The sequence below is a fragment of the Camellia sinensis genome, chromosome 13, assembly GCF_055761805.1.
Source record: "Camellia sinensis isolate YWXY chromosome 13, ASM5576180v1, whole genome shotgun sequence".
In the NCBI taxonomy this organism is placed as follows: domain Eukaryota; kingdom Viridiplantae; phylum Streptophyta; class Magnoliopsida; order Ericales; family Theaceae; genus Camellia; species Camellia sinensis.
Genome location: NC_138973.1, coordinates 122,732,698 through 122,755,513, shown reverse-complemented (window position 1 = coordinate 122,755,513; position 22,816 = coordinate 122,732,698). Strand labels below are relative to the sequence as shown.

The following is a 22,816-nucleotide window of genomic DNA, read 5'->3' as shown; positions in this document are numbered from 1 at the left end:
TTCTCAACCCTATTGCCCAAGCAGAGCTTCATTTGTTTTTGGACCAACTCCCAGTGCTCCTCTACTGGCATCGAAATTCTAAAATCACCATCCAAAATCTGGATCAACTCTTATCTCTCCGAATTCATGCCCAATATGAAGCAGAGAATTTTATCGAAGAGTTCGATGACTTCAGGAATAAAGATTCTGTATACTGGGATGATTTGGTTATAGATGAATTGGAACAAAAATCAAGGGAAGAGGCCTTCGAAGCAAAGGCTGAAGAACTCTATTATGAAGTGAGAGCTCATCAGCTTATGCAATCAACTTTAGAAGAGATAGAAGAAATAATAAAGAAAGAACAGAAATTTATTGACCATTGCTGGACAAAATTTCATGACCTTGTTATTTATTCTATTCCTTATTTTTATGAGCTTGAATTTGTGCCCAGATAGAGTTACTTAATGTAATCATCTTGGCTTTAATATAAACAAAGTCTTTCTGTACTCAACACTGTTTGACTCTATTTCCTTTCATCTCTAAAAGCTAACTCATAACTTCGAATTGAACAATCTCATCCTTCGAATCAACTGTTTAATGAAGAACTAAAAGAACCAATCATGTCTTTGTCCAATTCATGGAGTATAATTGACAATTCTGGCAGATATTATTTTAGTACTTCGATTTCAATGACTTTACTTTTTCAACACTAACTGTAACCAATATATGGTCATGGTTGATATAGCCAATCAATTTTAAACTGATCTCTTTTGGCTTCGAAGGGCAACCTATGGCAATTCCCACTTGCTCATACAGAAACCAATGATTGGTCTTGGATGTTTCGAACAGTGCCCCTCTTCCTTAAAGAGTCATTTTGACTGATAACCTTCACACGGGTCTTTGGATTTTTTGAAGTAGACCAATACTTTGAGCATTCAGGCATTTTTAAGCATGTAGTATGCTCTGAACAGCGCTTCTCATACTCAGAGAATACTAGGGTTTGCTCCGAAGGTCGTTACTTTGATTCCTAAACAGACCCATAATCAAGCAATTTAGCACCTTTAAGCAGATACTAGACTTCGAAGCTGACTTATGTATTTCGAAGCCGTTGTTATTTGATTTTCTGACACCAAGATCTTGTTTTCGAAGCCAAATATTTCATTTCGAAGCTGGCCCCAATCCTCGGAATAAGCTTTTCCCTCCAAAACTATCAATTTGGAAGAAATTCCTCGCATTCGTACTTTTTGTACTTAACGACTTACGGGGTATAATTTCGGACACAAAGGTTTTAAAACCCTCTCGTTTTGTGTTCCGAAATCTCTTGCCTTTTACAAACCCTTCTCTCTACTGGCTCCTCTTTGCTTTGGTCTTCATCTTCTGAAGAGTGTATCATCAATGGCTTCTTCTTCACAAAAGGTGCCAGCCCCAGAGCGCGTAGGCTCATCTTTAGCTTTGAAAAGGCTTATTGACGCAGAATGTGAGAAGTACAAGGCCGGAGAGAAAAGCGCCATCGATGGGCGTATCTTCGTCCCTCGCCATCATGAGCAGCAGAACTACGTGCTCGGACCAATTTTCAAGGAAGTCCTTACTGAGCTCCCAACCTTTTATCCGCGTCTGGAGGACCAACGTCTCCTTTATGAAGGTGGCCTTGACTGGAAGAACTGGAAAAGCAATCGTCCTCATCGATGCTGGCCCACGATAAGACCGGAATGGCAAGAATGGTATGATCGGATCATCCCTACTAAAACACTGGATCTCCAGGAGCTCTGCCTCCTCGATGCCCTTCGACTGTCTAGGGTAACTATCTCTGAGGACCCTTTCCTAGTTCCTACTGCTTTGTGCTTTTGGAACCCCGTCTTCAATTTCTTTCAATTCAGATGTGGGATGATGGCCCCCACTGTTCTTGATATTTGCCATCTATTAGGAGTATCTCCCATTGGTACCCCCATAACACCAGATTTTCCCGACTTAGCAGTCCCTTTCTCCCTCCCCTCTCTTAATTCATCTTACAGTGATTTTGTTAGAGCTGAGAACAAAAGAGTGGGTCCAGTAACTGATAGGGAATTCTTTTCCTTTTTATTATATTGGCTTTGCAAATTTTTATTCTGCACCTCCTCCCAAAGAATCATGCCTGAATTTGCTCCTATTGCCAAAGCCTTGGTTTTGCAGAAAAGAGTGGCCTTAGCCCCATACATTCTGGGTCATGTATACAGAGTTTGTTCCCTCTTTTGTGAGAAACCTTTAGATGCTAGTCAAGGGGGACCATTTTGGATCCTTCAGCTTTGGCTCTTTGCCTACTTTACTGAACTACAATCCAAATGCCTCAAATTTTCTAGGCTACACTCTCTCACTCATGGCATAAAACTAGCCAATGCTTCTCTCTATCCAGCTACTTTTCCCTTTTATTTCTCCTTCTTTCATCAACTACCAGCTGCTCTTCCTGATCACCGTTTCCGTCCCTTCGAAGCTAGCATAGGTCCAGCCTGGTTGAATCACTTCCTTAGTGACAGGCTCTGTGCCTTGCCTATTCACAAAGATATGTGGGCTTCCCTATTGATCCCTAGAGAACTGTTTATTGGGACCACCAACCCCAGAGCCTATAAATGCATAGCTGAGCCTTATTGTCCTGCTCAATTTGCTAGACAATTTGGCCTCACACAAGGAGTTCCAATACCTCTCTGCAGCAACACCAACCTAACTCTGACCAAGAGGGATTTGAAGGTTCGAAAGTCAAGGCTAGAAGAGGCAACCTTCAAGTTTATGGATGATCTGGCCACTTTTGAGTATATCCCTTTCATACCTCACGGCTCCTTTTTGAAGAGATATCAGAGTTGGTGGGTGAGTAATATGGAAGTTTATTTAGTTGAAGGTAATCAGAAACAAAAGAAACAGAGACTGCTTGAACCTTTGATGAGAAGAAAAAAGGTGATTGATTTGCCCCAAGAAGAGACAACCATTAGGAAAGTAGAAGAGGAGATTATTTTTAAGGGATCCGAACCTCAGGCTAAAGGGGCTGAGAAAACAATTGAGGGGCATACAAAGCCAATTCAAAGAAAAAGGAGAAGAAAGATTACTGTCTCTCCTTCTGAGTTTGATATCTCCCCTGAGAATTCTGATTCGGAGACAATTGCCCAAGCCATAGGAAAGAGAAGAAAAATGACTGCTTCAACTACTGCTTTGGTTGAAGATCCCCTTCATGAGGCAGCCGCCAAGGCCGTGGAACAAGAACATTCCAAAGCCATAGTCGTCTTTGAAAGGGCTGAGAAAAGACGGCAACAACAAATTTTAAGAGAGAGAACTGCCGCTGCCAATGCATTGCAAAGGGAACTAGCCAGAAAACAACGGTCTGCTGGACACTATTCTCTCCGCAATTCTCCCATCAGTACCAGTGCCTCTGGGACAAGTAATTTCTCTCATACCTCTGCTGTTTTTTGCTTTGTCAGCTTATGGCATTGAATTTTAACAATGTTCTGCATTTCTTCTTTTTGCAGCGACAACTACTGCACTCACCTTTCCAATAAGGCCTTCCTCAATTTCGGTTGAGGTTGATCAAATGCAGAAAGTCAGGGTTGTTCAAATCGTACTTCCATCTCCAAAGCCTATATTTGGCGTACCTTCTTTAAGTCCCAGTATTCCTGCCTCTCTCTTTCTTGGATTAGAGCCATACCTCCCTTTTTTGGCTCGCAACCTACCTCAATCTATTTTTTCTTCGAGCCTTGCTCTTTCTCCATCCTTTGTAGAAAATCCAACTGCTACTCTATTCCCAATGGCAGTTGATTCTTCCACAGAAGACACTGGTAGCCCTTCAATTCATGGTTCATCACCAATGCCCACTTCCAGTCCCTCTTCTCTTGATTTGCTGGTGGCCAAGACCATAGAGGCTGCCAAAGATGCTCCATCTGTTTCTCCCATCCCTATGCAGCCCTTTGCGTCTTCCACCACAACACTCTCTATGCCCTTAATGTCAAGGGATGAGGTAGACATTTTTGAAGGAAGACTAGCTAGTCTTTTTGACATACCTTCTACCTCTCCCACTTCTACTGCTGAAGCTGAGCCGTTAGCCTTGGCTAACTCCTTATTGGAAATCTTCGAGAGTTCTCCTTCCTCCAGTAACAAGCCTTTTGTACCTTCAGTAGATTTGGACACATGCTTGCAACTGCTGACTTCATTTTCAAGGATCCCCTTCAAGGCTTTACAAAGGCCTATCATCAGAAATGGGTTCCTTCAATGCTGTAATATTGCTGAGCAGTCTGCCATGAGTGTCTCAAGTCATCTATCTCAGGCTGCAGCTACTATTGATTTTTATCTCAACATTTGCCATGCTGCTAAGGCTGCGGATGATAAGCTGGCTAAGGACCAGAGTTTTGTTTCTCAAGTGCATACCGAAGTATCATCTCTGAAAGAACAACACTCTTCTGCCTCCCACTTTCGAGTCCAACTTCTGGAGAAGAAAGCTCAGCTCGAAGAGGAGTTAGCCGCGGTAAACCAAGCCTTGGTTCGAACTGATAAGAAACTGCACATCACCAATCAAGGGCTGGCTAATCGAAAAGAAGACATGGCTGCGGCTATTCAATTATTTCCTTCTCTTAGCAATAGGAAAGCTATTGTACAAAAACAACTAAAGCATTGTAATGATTTTTGGGCCAATTTGTGGCACGATGTACTTAATTCTTTATGAAAGCACAATATTTTGAATATTACTTGAACAAGCTTGTGTTTTTGCATATGGTGTTTCACTCTATCCCTTGTGTTTCCCAAATGGTTAGAAAATAAGGTTTTAAATATCTGCCATTAATCTTTTTGGGATGTACATAACCATTCAAATTTCTTAAATGGTATGCTCCAAAAGGCAAAACCCTATGAATTTGATATGGTCCTTCCCAATTAGGTGACCATTTGCCAAACTTATGGCTTTTAATCCCAATTGGGAGTATTGTCTTCCATACCAAATCACCTTCATCAAAGCCAATGTGTTTGACTTTCTTATTATAATTCTTGGCTGCTTTCTTCTTTTGGAAAAGAATGCTATTTAATGCCAAAATTCTGGCTTCATCTACGCCTTCTAATTCTAAGCACATACTTTGATGGTATTGTTCAGGATTCAATTGATCTTGACATCTTACTCTCAAAGATTTAACATTAATCTCTACTGGTAAGACTGCATCATGTCCATACACCAAAGCATAGGGAGTGACTCCTGTGCTTGACCTCGGTGAGGTCCTATATGCCCACAGAACATCCAATAATAGGTTATGCCAATCCCTGGGATTGTCATCCACAACCTTTTGTATTCCTTTTTTCAAAGACTTATTGGATGACTCAGCTTGACCATTAGCTTGTGCATAATAGGGTGTGGAATTAACAAGGCTAATTCCAAATTCTGCCACAAAAGCCTTCACCATTTTCCCATCAAACACAGTTCCATTATCAACTGTTATGGTTTGCGGGATGCCAAATCTATGGATTAAGTCTTTAATAAAACCAATAACTTCTGTTTGGTCTACAGCCTTGTATGGCTTAGCTTCGACCCATTTAGTAAAGTAGTCAGTGGCCACTAGAATGAAACAATGATGCTTCGAAGAAGGTGGGTGTATTTTTCCCATCATATCCATGGCCCACCCTCTAAATGGCCAAGGCTTCACTACTGCATGTAGGTCAGTTATGGGCACGTGCCTTATTGTGCCATGCTTTTGACATGCCTGACACCCCTTTGCATATTCTATGCAATCTTTAAGGATGGTTGGCCAATAATAGGAATGCCTTCGAAGCAACCATCTCATTTTTACACCAGGTTGATGAGCACCACAGATGCCTTCATGAACCTCAGCCATGGCTGTTAATGCTTCTTTCGGGCCTAGACATTCTAACAATAAGCCATCTCCTCCCCTTTTGTAGAGAGCATTACCATATATTATATATTGCATAGACTGCAATTTAACTTTTCTACTGGCCTTCGAAGACGGACCAGCCAAGTACTGCATTATTGGATGCCTCCAATCTTGTTCTTGTAAGTCATTATGATTGACTTCCAAGATCACATTCCTTTTATTCAAAGGTTGAATTAATTGCTGATATGTTGTTTGGCTTATGTCCCGTTGGGTATTATCCCTTCTCTTGAAGTTCGAAGCCTTTTGAGCCACATCATTGGCTCTACTGTTCAAGAATCTTGGAACATGAGTTACATTTGCTATTTGAAACTGAGAAAGCAAATGTAATGCAACAACATAATATGGCAGGATACTCATGCTTTGACACTTGAAAATTCCTTTCACTTGGTTAACCACCAATTGAGAATCTCCAAATATGTCAACTGCATGTACTTGTAATCCAATAAGAATCTCTAGTCCCACAATTAAGGCTTCATATTCAGCCTGGTTATTGGAACAGGTAGCTTCATCCACTCTAAAACCATGGGTAGTTTCTGTCCCCTGCGGAGACTTGATTACAATACCAATTCCAATTAACCCATTTGCTTTCGACCCATCGAACCACATTTGCCATGGCTCAACACTGGTCATACCAAGTTCCATTATCTCCTGACTCTCTGTTTGAGATGGATGATCTGCCAAGAAATTGGCTAAAACCTGCCCTTTTACTGCCCTTTGAGGGACATATTCTAGATGAAATTCTGATAAGGCAAGCATCCATTTGCCAATTCTTCCCCTCAACATTGGTCTAGATAACATATATTTAACCAAATCTGTGGTTGCAATTACCAAGACAGTTGTAGGTAAAAGATAGTATCTCAATTTCATTGCAGCAAAATACAAAGCAAGGCACAGCTTTTCAACAGCTGAGTATTTACATTCACAAGAATTTAAAAACCTACTAAGGTAATAAACAGCTTGCTCCTTGCCTTCTACATTGTCTTGGGCCAAGAAAGCTCCCAATGAATCTTCTGCTGCAGCTATGTACAACTTCAAGGGGTTGTTACCCTTTGGTGGCATCAGCACTGGGGGGTTAGCCAAGTAGGCCTTGATACCTTCGAAAGCAATTTGGTGCTCTGCTGTCCACACAAATTCCTCTTCATCTTTCAGCCTTAGCAAGGAAGAAAATACTTTAGTTTTCCCTGCAGTGTTAGAAATGAACCTTCGAAGAAAGTTAACCTGCCCAAGGAACCTTTGTAATTCTTTCTTACTTGATGGGGGTTTGGCTTCAATGATTGCTTTGGCTTTATTCTGATCAATCTGTATTCCTTTCTTGTGAACAACATAACCCAAGAAATTTCCAGATGATACACCAAAAGCACATTTAAGAGGATTGAGCTTTAATTTGAACTTCCTCATCCTTTCAAAAGCTGCTTCTAAGTGAAACAGGTGCTCTTCCATGGATTGGGATTTAACTACAATGTCATCAATATAACATTCCAGATATCCTCCAATAAGATCATGAAAGATAGTGTTCATGGCTCTTTGGTATGTAGCTCCAGCATTCTTTAGACCAAATGGCATTTTAACCCACTCAAAGGTGCCAATATTCCCAGGACATCTGAATGCTGTCTTGTGGATATCTTCCTCTGCAATGCAGATTTGGTTGTAGCCGGAATGCCCATCCATCATTGACAAGACTTGGTGACCTGCTGAACTGTCCACCAGCAAGTCCACTATAGGCATAGGGTACTCATCTTTAGGAGTTGCCAGATTTAAATTTCTGAAATCGATACATACCCTCATTTTGCCATTCTTCTTGACTACAGGCACAATATTAGATAGCCACTCGACATACCTGGCTGTTCTAATAAAACCTGCCTTGAGGAGTCTAAGGATCTCTTCCTTGACCTTCTGAATTACTTCTGGACTCATCCTTCTTGGTTTCTGCTTGTATGGCCTGAAATTAGGCTTCATAGGGAGCCTATGTTCCACTAATGACCTGTCCAATCCTGGTAGTTCATTATAAGACCATGCAAAGCAATCTTTGTATTTCTTCAGAACAACCAAAAGCTGGTTTCTGTCCAGAGCGTTCAAACAAGTACTTACGTAAGTGGGCTGTTGTACAGAACCTTCCCCTAGATTTACTTCTTCTAAAGGGTCTTGTGCATGAGAACTCCCTCTGGTTTCTGCTATCTTTGAAGTGATCTTCAAGCTTGGTTCTGCCCCCAAGTTCTTCAATTCAATATCTCTGTCCTCCTCCTCGTAGACAAAGTCTGTCCACAAGGCTTCCTCTTCCTGTATCTCCTGGACTTTTGTTTCAATATCCAATGCACAGTACTTATCAAGAGTCAAGACTCCAGCCTGTTGCTTCTGCTGTTTGCGGCCAATTATCATGGCCTCTCTCTCTTGCTCCTGAACTTTCTGGACTATTGCTTTTATGTCCAATGCTAAAAATTTAATCAAAGCCAAGGACTTGGCTTCTTGCGGTTCCTCTCTTTGCCTATAACCAGGCATCATTGTCATCTCTAAGGACAACCTCTTCATCAGCACCTTTTTGGACTAAGTGCTTCAGGTGTGTCACCTCCTCATCAGCCGTCACTTCGGCTGAGCTGTCATCTTTCATCAGTATACTGAGAGGTGTTACTCCCTCAATATACAATTTAGCCTCCGCAAAGTCTGCACAGGCTATGAAGGGTTGAGGATCTGCATCGATTTCCTCTGTCTCTCCATTGCCTAGAGCCATCATGATTTTCTGATGTAAAGAAGAAGGCACACATTTGTTAGTGTGGATCCAATCCCTTCCAAGCAAAGCATTGTATTTAGCATTACTGTCGATTACGAAGAATGCTGTCATACAATCCCTGGTTCCCACACTTAAATTAATGGGAAGAATCCCCTGAGCCATTTGCTTATCTCCAGCAAAACCAGCAATGGTTGTGCTGGTTGGTATCAACCTGGGATTCTTTTTTCCTAGTTTCTTCAAAGAAGATTTCGGGAGTAGGTTTACTGCTGCCCCATTATCTATCAGGACTCGGTTCAGCTGTATTCCATCAAAGAAAGCCTTGATGTACAAAGGCATGACGTGCTGCGTCATCGAATCTGAGGGGTACTCGAATGGATACGATAGATTGATGCTTACCACTTCCTCACTTTCATATTCATCTTCCATCGGTGTAACCATTTCGAAGTTATCTTGCACCATGCTTGCTTGCGAGTCTTCACTAGAAATCTGAACTGGATCAGCTTCCTGCCCCTCTTGGTTTTCATCTCCAGCTCGGAATTCCTGTGGTAGTATGTGTACCATGTTCACTGAGACTGGGGGAAACGAGCCAAACTGGATGGCTGGCTGTACTTGTTCCCCCTCTTGGTTACTTTGGTCGACTCCCTCAGAAACATCCTGCATGATGCATTCTGGTATTTCATTGCTAACTGATCCATTCGAAGGATCTTTCTCAACTGGTTCTTCAGTCAGAAACGTTTGCTCAGCCATGAAGGCTTCGAACATCTCTTCCTCCACAACCTCTTTCTTCTGGCTTACGTTACTCTCTTCTTCGGTCTCGCTATCTGTCTCCATCAGGGTCTTCTCCAATCCAACAAGACTAGACTTCTCTCTGGCTGTTAGTTCGGCATGAACCTTAGCCAATTGTTCTCGGCTGCAGACCACTTTGCTCTGTGGAACCGGCTTTGGAGCATGGTCTGACTTTGGGTTCTTCCTTCCTTCCATTTTGACTGGTGAAGAATTTTCTCCACTTTCCTTCAGATCTTTCTGGTATTGGGTGTACCTGCGCTGAATTTTTCTTCTCTATGACCTTGAGATGACTGGGACCATTCCTGGTTCCTTCGTCTTTGGGTGTTTAAGCAGCACCCAGCTATTTGGAGCTACCATAGGAGGCCTGATCATCCTGCCTTGGTTTACAACATCTCCTCGAACAGGCAATTCTCTAGGTTTGTTTTGCATTACAAACCAGTCTGGGACTCCAGGTACCCATGAACTTGCTGATTCAGACGCTGAACTGCCCCTTTCCACCTTCGAAGCCATCTTCGAAACTGGCCGTGAAGGTAAGTGCTTGGTTTTGTCCTCATGTTTTGAATCTGATTCAGACCTTCGATAAGGGTGACCATTTTCTGTCCTGCGTGAAACTGGCCTAGGGGGCCAATCTCTGGCTCTGATTCCATGAACTGAACCTCTCTCCAGTTTTATTTCGGAATGGCTACTCTCCACTCTATAATAGTTATGTGGCCTGGATTCATGCAAGAGCTTCTTGCCTTTGTCATGCATTCTGTTCACCACAGGCTCAACCATTGGTGGTCTCTACCTATCACTAGCCGGATACGGCCTTTTGTTGTAAGCATTGGTTGACTTAGGACGTCTCTGAACATCCCTGTAGTATTGTTTCCCATCAGTTGGGAGCCCCTTCAACCACTTGTAACTGAGTCTGCACCTGGGGCACATTCTCTGCATCACCGCTGCTTCTAAAGAATCATCATCCAGTGATTCTTCATCAGAGTGTTCCTTCTGGTGCGAGAAACCTTGTTCAATAACTGGTGGGCCTCTAGCATTCTTCTTGATGTTGGTTTGATTAGCAACATGCATCTGCACATTGACTTCCTCCAATTCTGTCAAGGACAAGTTCTGAAAGTCTGATGTGATGACATTGGCTGCTGCCTCTCCAACTTCTGGAAAGGGATCACTGTCAATTCCCATGGCTTTTTCTGTTTTAGCTGAGAACTTCAAACTTCCCTTTCGAATCTGTTCTTGGATCCTGTCTCGAAAAACAATGCAGTTTTTAGTCGAGTGAGACCAAGAATTATGCCATTTACAGTATACTTTTCCTTTCAGTTCATCTGGAGATGGTAGTTTTACTCCTTTAGGTAACTTAAGGAAATTAGCCGCGAGCAAATGATCAAAGATGTCATCTGCTTTTGTTAAATCGACAGAGTATTTTCTGTGAAAGTCTTTCTTTTTAAACTGTTGGTCTATAATTGTATCCTTATGAATTAATGCTTCACAGATTACGGGTTCTTTGCCTACAATCTCTGCTGCATCTATTTCATAATTAGGATCTCTATAATATGTCTTATATGATGCATTATTTCGATCTTGTTCCTCTTCTAATAATGCTTCATATCGAGACACCTTATAGGTCAGTTCGACCAAATCTCTGAATTCAGTTGAATCAAACTTCTTTCGAAGCCTGAATTCCAAACCATTTTGAGCCAATCTGACGAATTCTGGCTCTGGCAGGATAACTCTACATTTATTTCGAGCCCTTTTAAATCTGGCAATAAACTGAGTAGCCTTTTCTTCAGGCCTTTGACTCAATCTAGCCAAATCTGCCATAGATACTTCTGGCTCTGATTGGAAGAATTGGGCATGAAATGCCTCTTCCATTTGTTGCCAATTTTGAATGGAGCCAGGTGTAAGGTTGATGTACCATGCAAATGCTCCCCCTGTTAGGGAATTTGGAAATAATCTCAGTTTCATATAGTCATGGTTAGTAAACTCACCGCATTGAGCAGCAAACCTAGCAATATGTTCTATCGTTGATTGATTTCCAGTCCCGTAAAAAAGGGTAAAATCTGGTATCCTAAATCCCCTCGGGTATTCATGTACCCTATCCACCCATTCTGGGTATGGTTTTCTGTATATGGGAGTCTGGACCCCCCAAGCCATTGGTCCACATATCTCCCTAACAATATCAGCAATCTGGTCTCTAGGGACCATATTTTGTGCCTGCTGAACCACTACTGGAGGGGCAAACACAGGATTTGGTGGACAAACTTGTGCTTGTGGTCCTCTTGGTCCATAAGGCGGTAAATTTGGGGCTGGTTGTCCTTGCAATGCAGGTTGCTGTTGAGGGTATGGGTAACCTCTTTGAGCATGACCCACGAAAGGACCTGCAAAAGGTGCTGGAACAGGTGTTGTGTCTCTGCCATTTGTGGGAAAACCCTCCAACCCCCCGGGTGTAAATTCGAATAAGGGATTAGTGTACCCCCTCGTGCCAGGTATGGCTTCGAACATGGGATTTGTAACCACTCTTATGCCAGTTTCTTGTGCTTGGCCAGATCCACCAACTTGTGTGGCTTCATTATTAAGTACTGAGGTATTTTGGCCTGCTATAGGCCTTGAAATGGGTTCATACCAAGACTGAGGCGATGGTCTTTCAAAGTTTTGGGTACTAGTTTGACCATTAGTATGTCCATTAACTTGCATAGGCTGTTTTTCTCTAGCCAATCTTTGCTGGGGGACATTTACGACTTCCTCTGTGTGTCTTGTGTTTGTTGGTTGGTGGTTATTCATTCGATCCAAAAAGGATGTTGCCCACCTTTCCATTGTGTTCATTAATTGTTGTCCCATGGCATTTACTAAACCATCCCATGGATTTGTTGGTTGAATAAATGGCACAGTGGACGGTCCAATTCCTTGGTTTTGTCCAATAATATGAACATATGGTTCTTGTCCAGAAGTACTGGTCTGTTCGACCATAGGTTCTGACAATATAGGAGTTTCCACGGGATGTGTTACTACATTATCCTCTGGATTTGGTATTTCTACCTCTCCTTCCACGCCTTCTTCGAAGCGTTCACTTTCTCCTTGTCGTCTTCTTCTAGCCATTTTTAATTAAGTCCCACTGGGCGTGCCAAAAATATATGTTGGCTTTTTGGCTTTTCGAAGGGTGTTTTTGTGAATGTGAGCGTGCCAGCAAGGATCAATCAGTCCTTACAGAAATTGTGATTGCCAACCAATTATCAGACGATTGTGTTTTAGTTCTTTTCAGCCTCAATGAAGAGGACTTTTACTGGTGGCTTGATTTAGGAGAAGTTAATAGAAAATAACAGTAATATGAAGAACAATTGAAGTATTTCATAAAAATGAACACTTACAATGGTCCGAACTTAGCCTCAGAGAGGTTTACAACAGCAATCTACTTGAATCTACTTGAAGCTACTCCTATGAATCGAAGTGCAGTACTGGTATTTAAAGTGCAGGTATTTAAAGAACAGGTATTTAAAGACTGGAAATGTAAATGACTGGAAAAGAAAATATATGAAGTAAATGACTGGTTTGTATGATCTGAGTCCGTCCTTTTTCCTGGGGGCTGCTCTGCTATTTATACTCGTCAGTGATGACCTTCGAACTACACTTCGATCCGTCGAACTGCTCCTCCATGATCGCTGATCATGCTTCCTTAAAAGTAGCTCCATTACGCCATTACTGGCAGTTGAGCTTCCCTCTTGTACTGGATTTTGAATATGAGTAACCGTTGAAGACACGTCATCTTGCATCCCGTTATTTGATCTAGTGTTACTCAGATCATGTGAGGACCAATAGTTATTGCCACATGTACTCAGGATTAAAGGCTTGAATAACCTTCCTTTATTACCCTTACTATGCCACGTGTCGAACTGCAACTGGCTTTTACAAAATATATAGCCAACAATATCGAATTTTCTTCAAGATAATCTTGTATACTGTTTGTTTTTTTTGTTTTTTTCCACTGTAATAAGAATATAACTGGAAAAAAAGGTCTACCGAAATCTTCAATCCTTAATCAAGTGTTTGGCTTGTATTTTTAAAAAATTTCAATGAAGTATAATTTTTGCAAAAATAAAAAATAAAAAATCTAAAAAAAATATAAAAAATTCACCGAATACAAAAAATGCATATATAAAAATATAAAAATTCAATACATTTTCTTATTTTGTTATATTCAATGAATTTTTTTAAAAATATTGTACAAATTTTTTACTTATATTAAGATTAAGTGAATCTAAAAATTTTAAAAAAAAATTGATTAAAATATTTAAAAAAACATTAAAAATATAAAAATACGTATTGAAAACTCAGAAAATTATTTTTGAAAATTGAAAACCAAATAAGGTAAATTTTTGAGATTTTAGAAATATTTATTTTTATCAAACTAGTTTTTAATTTCTTAAAATAAATTTTAAAAATTTAACCAAACAAAAATATTTTGCAACTAGAGTTCTACCCGCACCGTGTAAAATTAGTGAGAGAATATTATACATAAAAAAAAAACAAAACAAAGGAAAAGGAAGATAAAAACAGGATAAACATTTCCAGTATTAGTGGCATAAAGGTTGGGTCTCACCTTATAGTTAGTTCCGTAATAAATTAAAAAAATAATTAAACACAGCATACAGTACGTGATTTTTTTTTAAATCTAACACAATGCACCATGCAGTAAAGCTACACAATAGAAGGGGTACTTACGTGTAGATCTTAATAATTGAATTTATTATTTAATAAATTTTATGAGAAAAATTTATCATAAAAAAGCTATTATAAGTTTTAGTGACAATTTATAAAAATCATAAACAAAAAAAAGTCACTAATTGTTAATTTTTAGCGACATATATAAAAAATTGTCACAAAAAAATTATTTTTAACAACAATTTTATCAAAATTTATTTTCAATAAGACTTGATAAGAATTAAATCTAATTATTAAGACCTATTAGTAGTTTACCCGGGTAATAAAAGAATCTTATGACTTATTTTTGTCCTGTGGGAAAAAGAAAAAGTTTTTCAAAAATACCAAATTTGTTTCTAGTTTTGTTTTACATGTCTCATATAAATAGGAGTGAAGGTCATTTATTACATTCGTAATATGAAGGGTTTTTGTTAACATTAAACCACATTATTATATATAAAAATTATGTATGAATTTTCTATTTATATATTATCACACACATATATTTATCATTTGATATAATACACCATTATCTTTAATAAAATATATTCCATGCAAAAATTATGGAAGAGTTTTGAGAAAATTTTATTTTATCCTCTAAATTATACATCGATGATCAATTTAACCTTTGTACTTCTTGTAATTTCAATTTTACACTTAAATTATTTAATTTTGAATTAATTTCAACACTGTCGTTAACTGGCGCTTATAATCAAACAGAAGTTAATGACGTGGCATTGAAATTTCATTTGAATTTTATTTTGTCTCTAAACTATCTCAAAAATATCAATTAGACCTTCAAACTTTATATTATTTAAAGTTCTAAGTGATATTTTGAAAATTATTTAGGAGGTAAAATAAAATCTCAAATAAAGACGATAGCTGACGGCAAGAGTGAAATTGATCCAAAATTAAATAATTTAAATGTAAAATTAAAATTATAAAAAAATACTGGGATTAAATTGATCATCAAGATATAACTTAGAGCATCTCCAATGGTTCACTTTTTTTTTCATCAAATCTGAGTAAAAAAAGTATCATTTTCTCAATTTGATATTAGCTGCTCCAATGGTTGTCATCAAAGGCAGGGGTCGACCAGCAGGTCAACTGGTCGGTCGACCGGTAAGGCAAAAAAAATATTTTTTTTTTCCTTTTGAACTTGTTTGAACCTACTTATTTGAACTGTTTGAACCTTTTCCGGGCGATCGATTGGTCGACCGGTGGGCCCACTTGCAACGTTATAGCACAGTGAAATGGTGAAGGCTCACGCAGATTCTCAGTTTGGTGAAAAATTTGCTCCGTTCTCAATTTGATATCAGTTTGGTGAAATCATTAAAACAAAAAAAGTAATTTTTTTTATTAAATTCAAATTTGATATTAAATCTGATGCCACGTTCGAGATGATCTTAGGAGGCAAAATAAAATTTCACCCAGGGCTTTGAAGAATTTGAGATCCCTAGGCTACAGTGCCTTGGCAATCTACTCATCAAAAGCAATTTGAAAATGACCCATTCTTCAGTAACTTTACCTCAGGCTTTCTTAAAAAAAAAAAAAAATAAATAAATTGAAAAGTCACAAAGTCAGTTATAATATTCTCTTCATATTGGTGGTGTTTGGGAAGAAAAAAAAAAAAAAGTTTAGTTTAGGGTAAAATTTATAAAAAGATAAAATAGATTAAAATAGTTAATAAGACAAAATATCACATCAAACTCATAATCATTTTACTTTTTATCTCACAAACATCACATCTAACCACAAAAAAATCCAATCTTCCCAAACACAAAAATTTTAGCCTACTAAAATAGTCAAAAATTAAAATAGTCTACTAAAATAGCAACTTCCCAAACGAAGCCACTCAAGCTTTTGACTTTTTGATATTTTGATTTTTTTAATTATTTTAGCCTAGAGTTAAAAAATTTAATTTGAGAAGAACTTTTAACTTTTTAAATTTTTTTTGAGAGAAAGAAGGTAATAATTATGAGTTGAATGTAATGTTTCATCTTATTACACTAAAAAAAAACTATTTTAGCCCAAAAAAAAGTCACAAAACTCACTTCCCAAGGCTCAATCTCAAACCCACGCTCAGAAACACTATCAAATGTTTGATCCATTGACACACTTACCCTCTCAGCCAGGCCCTGTTGGAAGCAAAAAGGTGAAACCCACTCTTGAGTGTGTTCAAAATAATTAAACCGTTCATTTTGTAAATAGCATTACTAGTGATTCCAAAAATACTACAAAAATTTATACACAATACTAATATGGTTGTAGGATCTGGGTCTCTAGCACTTTTGTTTTGTAAAACAAAAATTCTAACAAATTTTAGATTTTATCCAACTTCCATAGTTTCCCATCTCAATAACCCTGTTGGCTTGAGCTCAGAAACTGGAATCCAAATATTTCCAGCTGAGTGATGATACTCTGTTAGAGGAAGAAAACTAGAACAAAAATATTCTTACTGCCATTTCTATCTAGAGACAGTACTTTTCACAGCATAGCTTTCTCGTCCAATCTCATGCAGCCATAAATCATCAAACAAACCGATATGATCATCAAATGTTGAGCATAAAAATGAAACCATCAACGCAATGGAGTTTTCATCTGACCATCAAATGAAAATGTGCATAAAAGCCTAAAACTATAATATAGGCATAGAATAATTGAATTGAACATCCATTTCAACCGTGTTCGTTATTATCACAAACAATTTCAAAAATAATGTCAGAATTAGACTTCAAAACTTTCGAGGTTCTCCCAACACCTGCTCAAAAGAAAAATAAAACAAAAGCAACTAATTTCATTTCTTTCGTTTCCCTTCTCCACTTTCCGTTCCCTTGATAAATCCAGTATAACATATCATTTGGGTAACGGAAATGTTCCCAATTAAAATGCATGTCATTCTGATTAAAATTGGAAGATTTAAGCATAGATGGTATAATATTAATACATATTAACAAAAACATGTGATTAGATTGGCAACCACTTGTATTAATAAGTGACGATTCATAAAAGTACTCGAGCAAGAATCCCCATTACAAAATGGTAAAATCCCAGCAAAATGAACAACCAGAAACATATACTTCTGTATTTACTCCTTTCCCAGAAGAATCTACAGTCAACAATGTCATGTCACCACCAAGTGAACAAGGAAAGTCACAACTCAATAGTCTGCCCAACAAAACTGGGAAGCATTTTGTAGTTGTTATGATCCTAATTGTCATCTGTCGTTCCATCCTGTCGTTAGCCTTTTACGATCATTTTTTGTAGGTAAACAGTAAACCTATTATATACCCCACATGTACTAGTACCATACTGTTCTACTGCAATTGACAAAGCCAAAAACAAAAAGAACCATGTGCATGCACTTAATCCCAACCACTAGCAACGATAGGTTCTTGATCAAAGGCAAAACCACGTGAATCAGCAGCGTAAGAGTCAACAACACCAGCAGCAGCATAATCAGTAGTGACAGGAGTATTGTAAGTACACGCATTAGACGTGGCAACATAAGAATCAGCTACAGCAACAGCATCGGCATATGAGCTAGAATAATTATAATCCCCACTGTTGAACTGGGTACTATTTCGAAAGTCACGGCCACCAAACTTGCTACCTCCATAACGACGACCACCACCACTACCATAGGCTGATGATGTCTCCGCATATTGAGCAAGCCAGGGTGGAACTTCTTGTTTTGCTTCCTGCATGAGTTCGACAAGTGGCTTTGCAAGGGTCATATTCTTCTCACTGAAAAATGCTGTTGCTAGGCCTGATTTACCAGCACGGCCCGTTCGTCCTATCCTATGAACATAGTCATCTATGTCTTTTGGCAGGTCAAAGTTGATGACATGGGCAACATGTGGGATGTCCAGTCCTCGTGCAGCAACATCTGTTGCAACCAAGACTGGAGTCAATCCACTTTTGAAAGACTTCAAAGCACGTTCTCTCTCCTTCAATTTCAAAGAGAAAAATTGTTAAATATGAATATGTTAGATACCTGAACTCAAATGGTGAAAATTAATCTCCAAAGTTTTTTTTTCTTTAAATGGCCATAGAAAATATTTGGGTTTCAAATGAATATAAATTTACACAGGAATGCAAAGTCAAAAGTATTTAGCGGAAATTACTAGTTAATTTTCTTACTCAAATCGCATACCATAACAAAACTTTCAAGGTACTAGGTTAATAAGTTCTAGCCTTTCAGTGGAAAATGATTTTTAAAGATGTATCTCCAAACAATTCCATTCCAGATTCACAGGAAAAATCCAATTCTGCTATTCTAACTGCTAAGAGCAATGATCTACAAGTATAACAAGAGTTTTTGCTGTGTGAACTATCTTCGGTCAAATGCAATATAATCCCACTCATAATTGAGGCATTTTGACAGTAGTGGTCAACCAGTATAGATTGCCAACAGACACTTGCAGAATCAGGTACATAACATTTTAAGAAAAGGAAACATTGGATAATATAGTTGTCATCTCGCTCAGATTAAGCAATTTATCAGTGTAGACGCAAAACAAACAGATAAATAGAATATGAACCCCAGTAGACTAAAATCAAAACCATCGAACAAGTGTTCAGGGCATCGCAAAACAGCAAAAGCACAAAAGATCCAAATGAAAATAAGACAAAGAATTAGCTCACCATTTGCACTTTGTCACCATGTATTGCTGTCGCAGGAAAACCATTCATGGACAACCAGCGCTCTAAAGCATCAGCCCCTCTCTTTGTCTCTACAAAAACCAGTGTCAAGGCACACTGCATCACAAATAACAGAGTTGCATTAGTCAGATAGATTAACCAGATTAATCGTCAATTGTCTAACAATGGTGAAACTACTGCCACTATACAATTTACCTTTCCATGGGCTCCATTATCACATTGGGTATGAAGAAGATCCATCAAATAATTTCTTTTGTCCATGTCTTGGACAAATTCAACTTTTTGAAAAATTAGATCAGTGCTGGAACCAACTCTTCCAACAGCAAGAAATATGTAGTTTGACATAAAGTCCGAAGCAAGCCTCTGCAAGAGATAAATTAGTGGTTATGATCCATCCACATGATAACTTATACTAAAGAAAAGCATAAATACCAACCATTCAACAAGTTAACTTATACTAATAAACCAAAATGCAACAAAATGCAACAAAATGCAATTTGATTTCGGTCAAGGCTTCTTAATTAAAACTTGTGAACTAGTTCTACTTGCGGTTGGCATGAATTAGAAATAATGTCCTCCTATATATATGTAAATATGAAAAACTCAGATTGAATTGTGCTTCATCTGGAGCTAAAATTGACTTCATATTGGTTGCATAATCCAACATCATGCATAAAGGCTAACGAAACAGACTTCCATAGAGTTATGTTATTTATCAAGGAGTTGAGTAAACCAACTTGTATCTCAGTTGGAAATGTGGCACTGAAAAGCATTGTCTGCCTTGCACCTGGTGGAGGCATCTCCATTTGCTCAACAATCCTTCGAATCTGGGGCTCAAAGCCCATATCCAACATTCGATCAGCCTCATCCAAAGCCAAATACTTGATCATCCGAAGAGAAACTCTTGCCCTCTCTATCATATCTACTAAGCGCCCCGGTGTGGCAACTAATATGTCCACACCCCTTTCCAGATTACGGAGCTGCATAAGCACAGTTAAAAACATATCAGCATTGACACACTTTAAAAGCTATGTAGATCCAAAAATCAAAGTACTTGATTATCCAAAGAAATGAGCAGAACACTGACTGCATACATAAACAAAGAAAACGATTAAACAGTACGAATTAAATCACTGCTCTAAAACATTGGCGCTGTTTGGGAAGGAGGTTTTTCGGTTTTTTTTTTTGGTTTTTTTTCATTAAAAGACAAATTGGTTACAAAACCAAAAAAAACAAATCCAAACAAAATATCACATCAAACTCCATAATCATTTGACTTTTTCTCTCACAAACATCACATCCAACCACAAAAAAACCCAACTATCTTTCCAAACACAAAAAAAAATTTCTCCAATGATATCTTACAACTAAAACAACTACAAAAAAACCCACTTCCCAAACACTCACATTATCTACAGCAACAGTTTAATAATTTATCAATCAATTGAAAAATTCACATTGGTGGAAGCCAAGTGTACTCTTGCACACCTTTTTTTTTTTCCCTTAAAAAAGGACAAATAATAAAAAATTGAAGCCGCAATATTAAACAAAACATGTAGAAAATTTACTGAATATTGAATCTAGAAAAAAGGGGTTTGCCCATTTACCAACAAAAACAGAAACAGAAAAGTGCGTGGAATGTGTTGGACACAAGTAAAAAAATCAAAGGAACTTTGAACTTGAAGAGTACATCTAATATCTATTGAAATTATAATTTTTTTGGTCTTCTGAGGAATGAGAACCATGAGAGATAATTGATATTTCACATTTAACAACCCTCAATCTGGTCTTCTACATATTAAAATTCTTGCAACACTCCAACACTCCAACTTCAATTGCACAAGAAAGAAATCCAAAACGTCAAATCCAAGGGAAGGAAATACAAATTAGCACTATAACCTAGTCAAAGAAATCATGCCCCAATAGGATGCAACTTTCATTTGGTGACAGTGAGAGACACGACCAGGCCCACCATCAAGAACATTGGAAGTTAAAGTTGATGTATTACCATTTAATTATTTCATTTGGTGCTTTCCCAATTAATGTCCTCATTAACAAAAATACCTAAAACCCTTCATAGGATACAAATTTTAGTAATACAAATCAGCAACAAACAATTTAAGTAATGCATAACAGAACAAACACAACCCAACCTGAAGGCGACAAAACTTCTTATTCATACAATGGCTGACTATACAAAAAATTTTAACTAATAATCTAACAACACTGTAGACATAAAACAGAACAAAAACAAAATCCACAAACCTGCTGGGAAATGGGTGCCCCTCCATAGGCAACAACAACCTTGACACCAGTTTGATGAGAGAACTTCTTGGCCTCATCATGTATCTACAAAAACCCACAAAACCCAATACATTTCAGTCAATTTTAACCACAAAAGACCTACAAAATCTATAAAAAAATCACATAATTCACCTGGCAAGACAATTCTCTAGTTGGGGACAGTATGAGAGCAGAAGGGTAAGCAATATTGATCCGATTCGACACCGGTGACATTGTTTGGTTCCTGAGAATGCCACTTATGATCGGAAAACAAAATGCAGCTGTTTTCCCAGACCCGGTTTGAGCGCAAGCCATCAAGTCCCTCCCTGCAATTGAAATGGGTATGGAGTGTCGCTGAATAGGTGTGGGCTTCACATACTTACACCTCTTGATATTATCAATCAAAGCCTTTCCCAAATCGATTTCTGCAAAAGAATTCACCGGAGGAGGTACGTCGGAGCCACTGGTCTCAACAGGAATGTCTTCATACGCATCGAAATTTATACCTCCTCCCCCTCCTCCAACAACAACATCATCACAGTCCTCGATCACCTCAAGCTCATCAAATTTCTCAACAATATCAAATGGGTCTGAATTCGGGGCGTCATGGAATTGAGTCTGTCGACCCCACGATCGGCCACGGCCACGGAAACCGCCACCGCGACCACGGCCGCGGCTCGAACCGGCTCGACCAGGCCGGTCGAACCGGTTAGCAGAAGAAGACGAGCCAAAGTGATTGGAGTTCCCAAATACAGCATTGTCGGTGTTGGGTCTGAGATGGGGAGGGACGTAGGTACGCCAAGAAGATCGAATCGGTCTTGCGTATGGGTCGGCAACAGAGTCAGCCCAAGACATGGTTATATATAAAACCCTAAGAGAAGCTTGAACAAAATAAATAAAAAGACGAGTCTAAACACAAACCCAGAAGCCCTAGACATTCAACACTGTTTCTACAACTAGTAACAAACCCTAACAAGCAAAAGAGCTAGAAATGAGAAGAACCCAGAGACTCCATTGTACGGACAACCTAAATGCTAAAGCTGCAATGCAAAATGGGTGTGTAAATATATACATATATATATATATAGAGAGAGAGAGAGAGAGAGAGAGATGGGTTGTGTGTGTGAAGGGACTAGACTAGGGGAGTGAGAGGGTGGAAGATGAAGAGAGGAGGTATGAGAGATGATGATGGTGGTGTTGGCATTGGTGCATTGCAGTGTAATGGTGATGATGATAATGAGCTCAAGGGTTTCATGGCGTCGTAAATCTCTGCGAAACCACCGATTCTCGGCCTTTCCCGAGGAGAGAGAAAAAGTGATTTTCCTAGAGAGAGAGAGAGAGAGAGAGAGAGAGCCAGAGAGACGATTCCGATGGTGTTGGAGTGGGGGGAGTGGGGGTTATATTATGGAGAGAGACAGAGAGACAGAGAGAGAGAGTGGAAGATCAATGGGGTAGGCAAGTCCTTGTCCCACGTTCGTTTGTAGGCGCGTGATGCTAATTAAAATAGGTAATCACTATGGAATGATTCTAGAAATTGGTTAAAAATTAATTTTTTCGTTTTTTATGACTTTTTTAATATAAAAAAAAATATAAAAGATAATTTGAATTAAATTGAATTAAAAGTTAAAATTCACCTTGTTTATTTTTACTTTTCAAAAAATATTTTTCAGAAAATTTTCCTTTCTAATTTTTCATATTTTTTTTATTTTTACTGAATTTTTTTAATATTTTAAGTATTTTTTTACTTTTTAGACACACCTAACATAAATACAACTAAAAAGTAAAAAAATTATAAATTTTTTTT

The 22,816-nt window shown here is 38.5% G+C and overlaps 1 protein-coding gene across 1 annotated transcript; it reads right to left on the bottom strand.

Annotated features, from left to right (window-relative positions):
- Nucleotides 1-17,028: 17,028 nt before the first annotated feature.
- LOC114303358 (DEAD-box ATP-dependent RNA helicase 52B) lies at nucleotides 17,029-22,387 on the bottom strand. The gene is made up of 6 exons (XM_028248504.2): nucleotides 21,166-22,387; nucleotides 20,995-21,078; nucleotides 19,467-19,709; nucleotides 18,925-19,092; nucleotides 18,712-18,825; nucleotides 17,029-18,014 (listed from the first exon to the last, which is right to left on the bottom strand). Exons 1-6 carry the CDS (start codon nucleotides 21,865-21,867, stop codon nucleotides 17,430-17,432), a joined length of 1,896 nt encoding a protein of 631 aa, XP_028104305.2. The 5' UTR covers nucleotides 21,868-22,387; the 3' UTR covers nucleotides 17,029-17,429.
- Nucleotides 22,388-22,816: the final 429 nt, after the last annotated feature.